We start from the raw sequence: 15,348 nt of genomic DNA on the forward strand, positions 1-15,348 counted from the left end.
AGAGAAAAGTTGGACCTAAGAAGCATCAGTTGTGGTGTGCAAGAGAGACGTTTGCGCTGGTATGGTCATGTGGTGAGAATGGATGAAGATGGGTGTGTGAAAAAGTGCTACACCCTAGCGGTTGAGGGAACCTGTGGAAGAGGTAGACCCAGGAAAACCTGGGACGAGGTGGTGAAGCACGACCTTCGAACTTTAGGTCTCACCGAGGAAATGACCAGAGACCGAGACCTTTGGAAGTATGCTGTGAGTGAGAAGACCCGGCAGGACAAGCAAGGCCATAACCCGTGGCCTCAGTCCACTTATGCCTACCTTTCCTTCTTGGGAGACAAAACTCTACTCGTGAAGACCTGTTGAGGCAAGTGAAAAACAAAATCAAAATCAAAATCGATCAACATCAATGGAAATCGCAGCTGTGATACCAGTGCCGGTGGCACATAAGAGAACCATCCGAGCGTAGCCATTGTCAGCGCTGCCCCGACTACCTTCTCCCTTTCACTTTTAAACAAAATAAATAAAAAAAATTACGGAAATTAATGAACAAAACCAGCTGATCCAGATGACAGATTTGAGAGTCAAAGCGACAATTCTGAGAGGGAATAGCATTACAAAATTTTTTTGCGGTGCATTCAACATATCTCAGCTCCAAAGATTTGGCTGCTATTTCTAGCACGTAACAGCTATTTGTGATAAAGGACCGAAATACCTATTACGTGGTAGCAGGGCGTACAAGAAATAGCAGCCAAATCTTTCCTTTTTCTTGGGAAAGGTACCGTTTACTCGTGATTTCGATGTCACATTCGTTGAAAGCATGCGAAATAACCTGGAAAATGTGGGGAAAAATCCTTGAAACAAAACTCCGTTACCGAGAAACTCAGACTTTCCAGGTGGCCCAACGGGTCACGGGCATTCTAGTATTTAAATAAAAACATCATTAAAAATAACATTAATTATAAAATAGAACGACGTATAAAAGTCAACAGAAATTATGGTCCTGTTTTATTTGCTATCACTGATGTTCTGTTACTATAGTAAACAACATTCCGACTTCGTTTCAGAAATTCAAGTAATCCATAATATTTTTATACATTCCCTAGTTCCTCCGAGAAAGAAAAGTTCGCAATTCTCCACTTATTGGTCAAACGATTAAAAGCAAGAAGAAGAAAAGCAGTAAAATATATGGCGTATTAAAACTAATTTAGTATTCGTTAAATTTACCAGAAATCATGTTAATTATTTCCTTAGATTTAATATTGAATTTTTTTTTAAATGGCTATTTCGTCAAGTGCGGCTTCAGAACGGAGAACTAGCTCTATCTCTAAATCACTTCCTCGCAACGAGTAAACAAACATGGCGCAAGTGAAAGATTTAAAAAACGGTAAATTCCTTCTTGAACACACTTTAGTTTGCAGAACAGTTTTTTCTGTAGTTTTTACCACACCGTAATATAACCTGTTACTCACAGTCTGAACAAACGGGTCTCTAACTGTGAACTTACTAGAAATAGCAGCCAATTCCTGCAAATCAACCAATACCAATTTTCACTTCATAGTCACGTGAACACTGTTGCTATTTAACCACAGGCCAACCTTCAGTGAATAGTGTGGCTTTAATTCTGACTGTGACTATCCTATTTTAAGACAGCATGTTGTGATTTGTGGGAAATTTGGACATTATTTCTAACAGGCTTAGCGACCGTGTTGAAGGTAGCTTGTACCAAACTATCGTAGCACCAGTAGCACTGAGAACTTTTTTTTTTAATTACTGTAAAGAGTAACGTTTGTAATGATAATGAAAACATGCTTTCTCAGCTTTTTACTCAATTGTAGTTAATATATAAATGTCATGGCGTTTTATATGCAATTACTTTTATAATATAGTGGCCCACACTACTTGCAGTTGGAAGTACAGAAACCCATACTATACACACCAATAGTAACATTGCATTTTTCCTTCTTAGAAAAGAAAAATTCTAGCAGTATCAAATAGTTTTGATACATATTTGCATCTCCTAAGTTCATGGGAAGTTACTATTTCATGATTCTTCACACTGTGGTATATCTTAATAAAATGGTCCAAGTACTATTGGGATTCTTTTATTTTATTCTACAAGAGATGTGAAGGTTTTCGTGGACTTTGAAGCAAGGCATCGAGTCAGTTATGAAACTATAGATTCCTGCTCATCTAGATACCTGATGTTTGCATTTGTTGGATTGTTTAGTTCTTAGTCTACAACATGAACTACAAGTGGTTTGTTTTGTTGCTTCTTGTGAACTTCCTTAGTGCTGGTCTGGGAGTCATTAGTTATTCCACTGTCACTCTCCCCATTAAAATTCACTATCCTCTTGTGAATTTCCATGGGAAGACCAGCATTGGAATACAAAGACATGTTTATGAGTTGTATTTGTTGTTGTACGGAACAGTGATGTATGGAAATGTAGCACCTCAAAAGGCACCTGTTCTCAGTGTATCTTTGACATTACATTATTCAAAGGCAAAACAGACTGTCTTCCATATGTTCAACCTCTCTACCTGTCCATTCATTGTAGAGGTGATATGAAGTAGTGGGAGAGATATTCCTTCACTTCCTTAGACATGAAGCAAATCAGTGTATATAATATAATAGTATAATTTTGCATTAGCTGAGCAGGAAATCCAGACATCTGATCGTTGTTGGTGCATACATACTGGGACATAAAAATGCAAAATAAAAACATGAATATTCAAGAACTATTATGAGTAAATATGAATTACACAAAACAGTTGGCAAAATTTCCTTGAAAGCCATATTAAGCTGTTCCATAGGCTTTATTGCTTTGGTAAGAGTTCCTTCTTGTGGGTGATAGAACTGAGATTTTAGTTCAGTACAAACCATATGAGAACCACAAGCTTTTCTCATGTGTAAAAACAGAAAGATTCCTAATAAAATGCAGTTGCCAAGTTACTCCTAGTTGACATAGACCATTGTGGATGTCAGCAAATATGGAAGAAATAAAACTGAATTAATGAGTAATTGTGTCAAACATCACATTCGTCTAACCAGGACAATACTTCATTCTGAAGTTAAATGGTACAAGTTCCTGAATCTTCATATGTCTTTTCTTTTTACTATTAAACATAAAAGATATGAAGGCACATTGCTCAGTGGTTAGAGTGTTGGACTCAGTATCATGAATAGTGAGTTTCATTCCTGGACTGGGTTGTGTGTTGTGTTCTTGAGCAAGACACTTTATTTCACATTGCTCCAGTTGACTCAGTTATAGAAATGAGTTGTGATGTCACTGGTGCCAAGCTGTATCAGCCTTTGCCTTTCCCTTGAATAACATTGGTGACATGGAGAGGGAAGGCTGGTATGCATGGATGACTGCTGGTCTTTCATAAACAAACTTGCCCAGACTTGTGCCTCAGAGGGAAACTATCTAGGTGCAATCCTGTGATCAGTCATGACTGAAGGGGGTCTTTATTAAACATAACAGCCACTAACCTCTGATCAGTCACCTGACTAAAGTGGCACCATGGTAGATGATTGTTCCATTTACTCCTTACTTCAGTATGTGGTAGTGTAATTCACTTCCTTGTAGCAATCTTGACTTGAATGCTACAGGTCATCCTCTTGGGATAAGGACAGCAGAAATAGCCACATAAGTTGCATCCTGTTCTACCTCAGTAAGTTTCCATCTACTGAGTGCAGAATGGTTTCCTTTAACTCTCTTTAGCAAGTTAAAGGTTTTCAAAGACTTCTCTTCTAATAGAAACTTCTTTGTGTATACCAATGGTTGAATTTTGTCAGTAAATACATGAATCCACTTGGCATAATATGCAAACATTTTGAGTATTCTTTTTAAGGATTGTAAATTTTTTGGAGGAGGAAACTTTTGTAGTGGTTGAAGCTTCTCAGGATCTTGTTTAATGATATCATTAACCACACAGAGTATCCAAGACCATTTAATACAATCAATGGTTTTTGAAGTCATTAAATGTTAGGTGTCTGCTACTGATAATCTTCAGAAATTCCTCTACAGTTCGGTCATGCTTCTATTTCTGTATCTGTCCAGCAATAGTAACATTGTCAAGATAAGGAGTGTTGTTTTGCAACTTTTCCTCTTGCACTAGCCCATCCATCACACATTGCATGGCAGCTTCTCCATTTATAACGCCAAATGGAATGATAAAAAAACTGAGACATGTATTGACCCCAAAAGTCATATACTCTCTGTCAGACCATCTTCATTAACTCTTAGTAGCAGGCACTTTTTAGGTTAAGGCTGAGAACATTCTATATTTTATGAGTTTATTCACCATCTTGTCTTTTATTAGTTAAGCATCCAATTTTGTATATTAATTGACTGTGAATAACCTGTGCACATATGTTTCTTGCATTGATAGGCAGGATCACTCAGTACTACTACCTTGGCTCACCATGCTGATATATTCATTTCAATTATACCTTCTGGGAGTAAATGGTGTATTTCCTTTGCAATGAAGTCCTGATAATCTTTGCTGAAGCATCTTGATTTGACAGCAATTAGTTTACAACATGGAGACATGTTTGGGAAAGGGATGTCTCTTATATTTTTGTCAAGGCCAATGCATAGAAATCGACATCATCTATGGATGGTCATTAAGACCAAGGATTGGATTCATAATAACATAGTCCTTGGAAGTAGTATTTAAGGTTTTCTGAGCCATAGTGATTCTTTACTAGATAGTAATTTTGGTTCTGTCACAGCTTTCTTATTAAGGTAACTATCAGTGCTGCAGAAATCCAAGCACTTAACCTTTTTCTGTTGTCACTGAAGCTGCAGTGTGAATGAGTTTTTTTGGCACATTTTTCACTAAGCAATAGAAAATGAACATAGAGTAGAATAAGAAACATTGTTTTGTATTTAGAATATCTTCCTTTCTTTGTTTACTATTCAGTAATAAGTACATAATATGCCAAGTTAGATTTGAAACTCTATCATTGCTTGTTATTTCTGTTGATTTTACTAGCTATTTCTGAAAGTTTGGAAAGAAAAGGTGTCCTGAACCAGGTGAAAGCTCAGATACGTGCTGAGATGTTCCACGTACTAGATGAACATTCAGAAGGAAAACCTCCAATATGTAATGAAAACCTCATTATCAATGAATTGATCTTAGAATATCTCCAGTATAACAAATACAAACACACTTCTTCAGTTCTTATGGCAGGTGAATGTGCATTCATTTCTATTTGTTTGTTTTTCATGATCATTATATTTGTGTGGAGGTTAACAAACCTCCTGGTCTTAAGGTGATAGGGCTGAGATATTTTCTGGTCTTTGGGTGGTAGGGCTTATATACTGCCTGATCCCTTCATGGAAAGGCTAGCATATCTGATCCTTTGGTCTTGTCTTGTCTTGAGACAGCATTTACCCGGGGTGGGTTGAGCTGGCTTCATTCATCCTCAATGCTGCATCTCTCACAAACGCCGACCAGGCTTGGTGATTTGAGGCTAACAACCACATGATCCCCAACCACTCCCTATTGGAGGTCATGCGGTCGTTAGCCTCAAATCACTGTATTAACTGTATCGTTGACTCATCATCTAGTCCTTGGGAGGTTGGGCTAACATGCCACCTGGTCTTTGGAAGGTGGGGCTAACACAGTACCAAGTAGTATTTGGATAGTAGAGAACTTACAACATAATGGTACTTGGGTGGTAGAACTAACATACCAGCTGGTCCTTGAGTAGTCAGGTTAATACACCATCTGGACTTTAAGTTGTAAGAATGATGCACTACTTGGTCCCTTGGATAATGAAGCTAACACATCACCTGGGTTTAGGGTGGTAGGGCTAACATGCTTCCTGGTCTTTGAATGTTAACATATATCATTATCATCACATACATTTCTTCCATGCTGGCATTGGTTAAACAGTGCTTTGGCAATATTGTACTTTAGTGAGGGTCAATATGGCTACGACAACATTATTCACTCTTGTCAAAAGTGAATTAACAATAAAATGTATTCAACTGCATCTATTGAGGGGTTTTTTGTTTTATTTTTTGGAGAATGACCCTCCCAATATATATTTAATCCTCATCTTCATCCTTTTAACATTTGCTTTTCCATGCTTACATGGACAGAGTTTTTATGGCTAGATGCTTTTCCTGTCGTTAACCCTCACTTGTTTCCAAGTAAGGTACTATTTCCCTTAGTCCTTTGAACAACAAACAACATTATAGCTCATCATATTTTCACTGTTATATATATGGTGTTATTGTTTTTATGCAGTATACAAACATCAAGACAGGGAGAAGACACAAACTCATACATATACATATCTCTTGTAATAAACTTTGCTTTGTGTGTCTGTGTATGTACATATATATATAACGGGAAAGTTTACGAAAATAAACAAAAGACGAAGGCAGGTGGAGTACAAACAAACAAATGTATTAGTATAGCGCTCAGGAATAGAAATAGAAAAAGTCTTTTACGTTTCGAGCCTATGCTCTTTGACAGAAAGATACACAGAAAAAAATGCGTGTAGGAGCTAACGATCTATCATGGCGTCCTGACTTCAGACAGAAGTCAGACGCAAGAAGGACAGTAGGGGAGATAACAGGGTCAAGTGACTTCCAATATGAAGGTGCCCCCAACATATATACACATACATATATTTAGTACAGAGAGATAACAGGGTAACAACATAGTAGGATGGTGAGAAGGTGTGCTATGCTAAGAGAAGTAAAGCTAAGTTAGGAGGAATGAACTGGTAGAAGGAAGTAATACTTGAGAAGTTAGCAATTAGCCGATGGGGAAACTATTAGCTAAGAATGAAAGATGACAGACTTGAACAATGAAGAGAAAAATGATGGAAAATGTAGAAAAATGACAAAATTAAAAATTAAAAATGAAAAGATGATGAGAAGCAGAAGTAGTGTGAAAGGTTTTAATATATTTATTTCTTTATTGCCCACAGGGGGCTAAACATAGAGGGGACAAACAAGGACAGACAGAAAGATTAAGTTGATTACATCAAATTCCCCCAGTGTGTAACTGGTCCTTTTTTTAATCAACCCCGAAAGGATGGAAAGCAAAGTCTACCTCAGCAGAATTTGAACTCAGAGCATGAAGACAGACAAAATATCACTAAGCATTCTGCCCAGAGTGATAATGATTCTGTCAGTTTGCTGCCTTAACATCCCATCCAATATGGCAAGACGTATGTGCTCCATAGTTACAGATACCAATAGATGGGAGAAACAACTGGTAGAACTAAATGTGTTCCTTTGAAAGCAGAAACATCTCAAAAAGTTAATAAATCATGTCATTACCGAAGCAAAAGAATTCCTGATTTATACCTTATATGTTTGTGAACTGATGGCATCAAAGGGCTAAGGAAATAAATAAAATATAACTTTCCATCAGGTTAGAGTAGAGTGAATTATAGCACATGTGAATGAAATGAATAAAATAATAATGAATAATTGATACTGTAATAAATTATAGAATATAAATTAAATAAATAAAAATGTTAGGTAAAGAAATTTGGAAAGATAATATGATTTTAGTTTAACCCTTTAGCATTTAAACCGGCCATATCCGGCCAGAAGTTTTCTGCCTGTTTTATGTTCAAACTGGCCAGATCTGGTCTCTCACGTCAACCCTACAATATCGTTTTAAAAATTAACAGCTACCTCATCAAAAGCTCATAGCTACAAGATAATGCATGATTAGTTCAAAACAATGTGGATAAAAAAGCATTCATTTTGGTAGAATAATGCGAACACTAAAGGGTTAACTAGTGTTTAATTACAACAGGTGTTAAGTAAATCGTAAGCCAGGAAATGCTTGATATTAGTTATTTAATAATTGTGCTGCAACTGAATAGGTATTACACAAGCTATACGCTAGGCTCAGAAACCTGGACGTTATCAAAGAAGCTTGAGAGGCAGTTGGATGGAATCTATACTCGCCTCCTTATGAGAGCTCAAAATCTCTCGTGGAAGCACCATCCAAACAAAATGCAAATATATGGGAAACTACCACCTGTGTCATCTCTTGTGAAAGGTAGGAGAGTCCAGTTTGCTGGACATTGTTGTAGAGCTGAAAAAGAGATAATTTCTACTCTTCTCCTCTGGAAGCCATCTACTCGCAGTACCAGAGGGCGCACACTCTCCTACCCTGATGTAATCTCCAGGGATACAGGCATCCAGCAACAGGACCTCCGTAATGCCATGATGGACCGTGAAGTCTGGCGTAGCATAGTAAATTCCATTGTCTCGACCACGGTCGAACAATGATGATGATGATGATAGGTATTACACAAGCTATACGCCAGGTGAGGTGTAGCAGTATGAACCCCAGCAACAGAGTGGCTATCACTAAACACACCTGTCAGCAATGGAGTGCTGTTAAACCAATGACAAATCGTAGCGAAAAATTTGTCTGAAAGACAAAGCAAACATAAAGTTCTGTGTAAAGTAATACTTAACAATGACTTGTCACAACAGAAAAAAAAACATCCCCCAAAAACTTGTAATGAGATACATAGTAAACTTCTTATTTAAAGAAGGTTCCCCACCCAAAACATCAAGAACTCTAATCCTCTCATAGTATACAAACTTATGTATATTCTATTAAAAGGACAATATTGTTTTCCAGAATATTCCTTTTTGAATGTAAATATAGCCACAGTCATGTTTGCTTCTCAACCACATCATTCCAGGTTGACTCCCACTGCATAGCATCTTGAGCCAGTGTCTTCTACTATAGCCCTGGGCTGACCAAAGCCTTTTGAGTGGGTTTGGTAAATGGAAACTGAAAGAAGCCTGTCATGTGTGTGTGTATGTCACCACCACTTGACAAGTGGTGTTGGTGTATTTATGTCTCATAACTTAGCGGTTTGGCAAAAGAGATCAATAGAATAAGTACCCAGCTTACAAAGAAAATAAGTACTGGGGTTGATTAGTTTGACTAAAATTCCTCAAGGCAGTACCCCAGCATGGCCACAGTTTAATGACTGAAACAAGTAAAAGATTGAGTAAAATAGAATTTATGAATAAGTTTTACGTTTTGAAAATAAGAAACTAAATAGAATAATTAAGATAAAAAAAAAAATCAGTATTTATTTATCACAAGTTTAGGTTAGAAATTGAAGAGACAAATGAAGGTACAATGGTGTTTGTTTATCTCTAGTTGTTCACCTGCTTCCTCATATGATGATCTCACACCTGCTTTATTGTAATTATAATTAGTATTGATATTTCATTAATGTTATTTGTTATAATCATTCTTACAGAGGCTGGTCAGTCTGAAACTCGTTTAGACAGAGAATTTATCAAGAATGAACTCAACATTGCTGAGGATTTAGAGACCAGCAGTGTGTAAGTCTTTGTATATCCCTCCTATTTAACTATTGTTTCTGTGTTGTTAAGTTGGTGGAAGAGAATTGCTCCCTGAAGGTGACATAAATTTTGGTAATATGTTAATCTTCTAGATACAATTTAAGATGTTTATGTGTTTATGTGCATGTGATAGCATATCTATCTATGACATGTGAATTATACTCCAGTAGTACTCAGTCCACAGGTCTGTAAGCCTGTAGTACTTCAGTGTTGGTAAAACCTGAGTTTTGTATAACCTGAAAATGATTAGGGCTGAAGTATTGGACTTAAAGAAGAAAGCTAGTGTTTGGCATGCATACACACTCCATTGCAAGTTACAATATGGTCAAGAAATGGATCGGTCTGGTTATGGAGAAGAAGCAATGAGCAAATTTCATAATGTGCTCATTTTCTGATTTTCATTCAAATTGGGTGGTACCCATTTGTCGAGCTTTTTTGATTTTCCAATCACATGCAAATAGTTTCAGACAGTTTTCTAACTAACTTGAAGTTCTTTTGCAAGTTCTTGAGTGATTTTACATAGATCTTTCTCAATGATGATCTTTAATTGACCATCATCAATGACAGATGGGCGTCCACTATGCTCATAATCTTCAAGGCTCAGATCTCCACTGCAAAATCATTTAAGCCATTTTTGAGCTAACCACTCACTATATTGAACTCATAAAGCAAATATGCTCCTTTGTCACTTCCATTATAACTTTGAAAAAAAAATAGCTGTTAAAATCGAACTACGCTCTTAAAAATTTGCAATAAGAATAAGGACAAGGCAAAATTACTACCTGCTTTTATAGCGAGTTGATGCAGGTAGTTTATCCTGTCCCCTTCTGATTTTAAGTTCATGCAATTGAAAAAAGCCACATTATTTATGGGATGACCCAATATATATATATATATATATATATATATAAATAGATGAGTGTATTTTACCTTGTTAACAATTAACATGGATAAATGAATGAATAGTTACCAGGGCAGCAAAAATCTCACAAGTAAAGATGTTGTAACTCCTTGTTTATAAAGGTTGAAACTTCGTGTTTACGTTGAATATTTGAATGATATGAATAAAAAATGGAGTTAACGCAGGTTTAAACAAGTATTTTTACTTTCTACATATGTTTCAAAAATTCCACTGATACTTATTCAAAAGAATAAAAGGTATAAACAATGCAATCTTCTCTTCGGGAAAGTGAAAAAACGAAACTTGTCAATACAACATTTTAGCAAAAAATTATGGATTCGTATAGCGATAGACAGAACGCTATTAATATTGTTTAAAAAAACCTTATATGATATAACGTCATAAGTAGCTAACAGAAAGAGTAGGGATATTAATAGTGAATGTTAAATATAAAGGAAATTAAAGTCTAAACTATATATAATGATAGAGACTACTTATACGCACTAAAAGTATGTTTCTGCCAATGCTTACATCTGTATGCTCATTCTATAACCGTGTTTACTAGAGTATTTTTAGAAAAAATAATGAAAAATAGCTCAGAATTGCAGAGAAGACAGAATTTCTTGCTTTTGTCATATGGTATCGAAATTGAGAGGATCAACCATTCTAAATGAAATTGTTCATTATGGTCTTTTAAATCCCAAATCAGTTTGCTGACACCGGTACTATTCCGTTTATTTCTATCCCTAAATGTTGAGTAATGGATAGAAATTCTCTTAGATAACTCTAACGATGTGCTTCCAATGTAAAATCGTACTTTATTACGAGTACTGATTATACACTGGTATATAGAATTTTTAATCTTAGAGTTACTTGACATAAATTTAATTCTATTGGGATTGACTTCAGATACAATAACCTTGTTATTAATTTTTCTAGAGGGTTGGATGGTAGTAGCTAAATTAATGTTAGTATTAGGAAATGTATTAATATTTAACAGTTTGTTATTATGAGAAGATATAATTTGCAAGAGATTTTTTTGTGTTTGAAAAACCTATCCTAACCTTATGTGAATTAATTATAGAGTGATATTACTCTATAATTAATTCACATAAGGTTAGGATAGGTTTTTCAAACACAAAAAATCTCTTGCAAATTATATCTTCTCATAATAACAAACTGTTAAATATTAATACATTTCCTAATACTAACATTAATTTAGCTACTACCATCCAACCCTCTAGAAATATTAATAACAAGGTTATTGTATCTGAAGTCAATCCCAATAGAATTAAATTTATGTCAAGTAACTCTAAGATTAAAAATTCTATATACCAGTGTATAATCAGTACTCATAATAAAGTACGATTTTACATTGGAAGCACATCGTTAGAGTTATCTAAGAGAATTTCTATCCATTACTCAACATTTAGGGATAGAAATAACGGAATAGTACCGGTGTCAGCAACTGATTTGGGATTTAAAAGACCATAATGAACAATTTCATTTAGAATGGTTGATCCTCTCAATTTCGATACCATATGACAAAGGCAAGAAATTCTGTCTTCTCTGCAATTCTGAGCTATTTTTCATTATTTTTTCTAAAAATACTCTAGTAAACACGGTTATAGAATGAGCATACAGATGTAAGCATTGGCAGAAACATACTTTTAGTGCATATAAGTAGTCTCTATCATTATATATAGTTTAGACTTTAATTTCCTTTATATTTAACATTCACTATTAATATCCCTACTCTTTCTGTTAGCTACTTATGACGTTATATCATATAAGGTTTTTTTAAACATATTAATAGCGTTCTGTCTATCGCTATACGAATCCATAATTTTTTGCTAAAATGTCGTATTGACAAGTTTCGTTTTTTCACTTTCCCGAAGAGAAGATTGCATTGTTTATACCTTTTATTCTTTTGAATAAGTATCAGTGGAATTTTTGAAACATATGTAGAAAGTAAAAATACTTGTTTAAACCTGTGTTAACTCCATTTTTTATTCATATATATATATATATATATATATATATATATATATATATAATATATATATATATATGCAGGATCCATATATGATATATATGTAAGGTCTATATATGCTATTTATGTGAGTGTTTGTGTGTTTAATGCATATATGGTATGTAAGGCAGTGAGGGCAAGCTGGCAGAATCATTACCACAAGAATCAGATGGGTCAGAGTTTATCGAATTGTGTAAATTGACATCAGTGATTCTCTTGTACTTTCTCAACCCTAGACTGCTGTGGTGGTAATTTAGTTTCAGCTAGCATTCAGCAGATCCATAATGAAAAACATTTCAAATTTGACCAACCCATTTTTCTCATATATCTAGGAATACATTAATTAATGTGTACCTAGGCTTCCTGGGTCTACCTCTATCGCAGTTTCCCTCCACATTTAGAAATTGACACTTCTTTACATGTCCTCATCCATGACCATATCAGCTCAGTTGTCTCTCTTGCACACTACATCTGATACTTCTTATACCCAACTTTTCTCTCAAGATGCTTACACTCTGTTGTACATGCACACTGACATTGCACATCCAGTGAAGCATACTGGCTTCATTTCTTTCAAGCCTACATATGTCCTCAGTTGTCACAGCCCATGTTTCACTGCTGTGTGGCATTGCTGTTCACACACAAGCATCATACAATCTGCCTTTCACTCTAGGGAGAGGCCCTTTATTGCCAGCAGAGGTAGGAGCTATCTGAACTTTGCCCATCCTATTCTTATTCTCAGAGCATCCACCTCCGCTACTAACTGTAGGTTATAGGCTTTCTGTGATTTGAATTGAGAAAATCAAGTAAAAGAACTTTTATATTATTTGTTCTGTTGTATAATATTGTTTAACTGAGAATAGAAAAATATCATTGCAGAATTATTAAACTGTATTTTCTCCATTCTTCTTTTTTTTTTTTTTTCCAGCCCGTTGTTGTATTCTCTAGTGAATTTCTTCCTGCAACAAAGTGCTGGCAGCAAAACCAAAGTCACTAAGAAAGAAACTTGGCAATAACACTTCAGAATTGTATGTGTTTCATGTTTAGATGTGTTTGTGCAATGACAGGATTGTCTACAGTTTGCAATGAGAACTACTATGCAGTTTTTTCATGAAAAGGATTCTACATGTGTGTGTGTCTGTGTGTGTGTGTGGTGTGTTTTATTAAAATACTGAGTCCAACAAAAACCATTCCAAAGACAAGAGGTCTAACCATGTTTCTTCAAGCATGTAATGTCACTCACATCATCATCATCATCATCATTTTTTTACTGCTTTCTATGCTTGCATGGGTTGGACAGGAACCTTTCAAAATATATAGCAACTTGCCATTAGTTGCATTCCTTATGTCTTGTCCTTTGTGATGTTTGCCATCCTGTAACCAGTTTTCATTACTTCTGTCCATATCTTTCCCTTCTACAGCTTCTCTCCACTTGCATCTCCTGGAAATTCTTTACCCATCTGTTACCATCCATAGACATAACATGTCCATATAAGTTCAGTGGTTTCTGTTACACACTACATCTCATTCCTCTTGAACCTAGTTTATCTCTCAATCTATCTGTTTCACATCACTAACACTTACTAATATGACACATTTCACAGAGCATGCTTTCTACATTTCTTTCCAGCTTTTGCATATATTGTGTATGTATTTGTGAGAGGGAGAGATAGAGATAGATAGATAGATAGAGAGAGCGAGAGAAAGAGAGAGAGAGAGAGAGAGTGAGTGAGTGTATTTGTTTAGACAAATATTCATAGCTGAACAGACAGCCACAGTAGGTACTGCTCTGCTAATAGAAACTGAAGCAAAACTTTCTAGGTGCAGATTGGTGCCATAGAATTATGTGTGTATGTGTGTGTAAGAAGGGAGGGAAAGAAACTGCTGGAATTCTGGGATGCAAATGACTTGAATGACGTGAATTTTAAGATATTAGCCATCCACTTGATTACCTATCAATATGGTAAGTACACAAGAAAGATTAACTACATTCTCTCCAGAATATGAGATGGGCAGATGCTTGTAAATGCAATCTTTCTATAGTGAAAAATGTATAATCCAAAATAAGTTAGTGATTAGTGACTTCAAACTCAGAGCTACAAGGACTCAGAAAAGCAAACCAGTCTGGAAAAGGAAGATATAGATGCATAAAGACCCAGTAAGTAGTCAGAAAGTTAGAGAAATTGAGTGGACGCATTTGACATAGAGAACAATTGGAAGTTGCTACCGGACAAACTACTGAGAGTTACAGACCAAACCTGAGGCTGATGCAAAGTTTTGGCCAGACAAAAGTTGTTGGTGTGGTGGTGCAACAGTGAAGTAGCCAGAGCTATAAAAGTGTAAAGACAGTCTTGGAAAGACTGGAAAAATAGAAATGACAGAGAATTTTATCAGGTAGCCAGAAGATTAGTGTGGGAGAAAGGTTTACACAGCTAAGGGAGAAGCAGAAAGTAGGAAATCTGTCTGTTCAACATGAGGATCAGAGACATGAGATATTTTGGTTTGCAAGACAATATATCAGAGAGAATCAGGATGTTGTGGGTGAGAAGTGTATGTGAAAAGATGATCCACTGTCCATACTCACCTTTTTTTTAACTTGAGTTTGTTCTGGTACCCCTTACAAAGATCAAGTTTCATCACCTTATCCCATGTCTTCCTGGGTCTACCTCTATCACAGTTTCCCTCCACAGTCAGAGATTGACACTTCTTATGCCCAACTTTTCTCTCAAAATGCTTACATTCTGTTGTACATGCACACTGACATTGCACATCCAGTGAAGCATACTGGCTTCATTTCTTTCAAGCCTACGTATGTCCTCGGTTGTCACAGCCCATGTTTCACTGCTGTGTAGCATAATTGTTCACACACAGGCATCATACAATCTGCCTTTCACTCTGAGAGAGAGGCCCTTTGTTGCCAGCAGAGGTAGGAGCTATCTGAACTTTGCCCAGCCTATTCTTATTCTCACAGCTACACTCTCAGAGCATCCACCCCAGTTACTAACTTCATCACTTAGATAATGGAAGCTATCTACTACCTCAAG

The 15,348-nt window shown here is 35.9% G+C and overlaps 1 protein-coding gene across 2 annotated transcripts; it reads left to right on the forward strand.

Moving 5' to 3' along the window:
• Window positions 1–1,301: 1,301 nt before the first annotated feature.
• LOC115214122 (centrosomal protein 20-like) lies at window positions 1,302–15,132 on the forward strand. Of its 2 annotated transcripts, XR_005000078.1 has the most exons (5): window positions 1,302–1,375; window positions 4,990–5,187; window positions 9,266–9,350; window positions 13,233–13,457; window positions 14,002–15,132. XR_005000078.1 is itself a non-coding variant. In XM_029783184.2 (4 exons), the coding sequence occupies exons 1-4, from the start codon at window positions 1,348–1,350 to the stop codon at window positions 13,318–13,320; spliced, it is 399 nt and encodes a 132-aa protein (XP_029639044.1). In that variant the 5' UTR covers window positions 1,302–1,347; the 3' UTR covers window positions 13,321–15,132. The 2 variants fall into 2 exon arrangements, 1 of the variants encoding a protein (XP_029639044.1); XM_029783184.2 differs by having other exon boundaries at window positions 13,233–15,132.
• The last annotated feature ends 216 nt before the right edge of the window (window positions 15,133–15,348 follow it).

The sequence above is a fragment of the Octopus sinensis genome, linkage group LG7 (assembly GCF_006345805.1).
Source record: "Octopus sinensis linkage group LG7, ASM634580v1, whole genome shotgun sequence".
NCBI lineage: Eukaryota > Metazoa > Mollusca > Cephalopoda > Octopoda > Octopodidae > Octopus > Octopus sinensis.

Bases quoted from the DNA above. Each gene is read 5' to 3' on its own strand.
- LOC115214122 (XM_029783184.2), top strand. From the start codon at position 1,348: ATGGCGCAAGTGAAAGATTTAAAAAACG. The intron at 5,188-9,265 runs GTGAATGTGCAT...TCATTCTTACAG, and splicing joins TTCTTCAGTTCTTATGGCAG to AGGCTGGTCAGTCTGAAACT. The intron at 9,351-13,232 runs GTAAGTCTTTGT...TTTTTTTTCCAG, and splicing joins GATTTAGAGACCAGCAGTGT to CCCGTTGTTGTATTCTCTAG.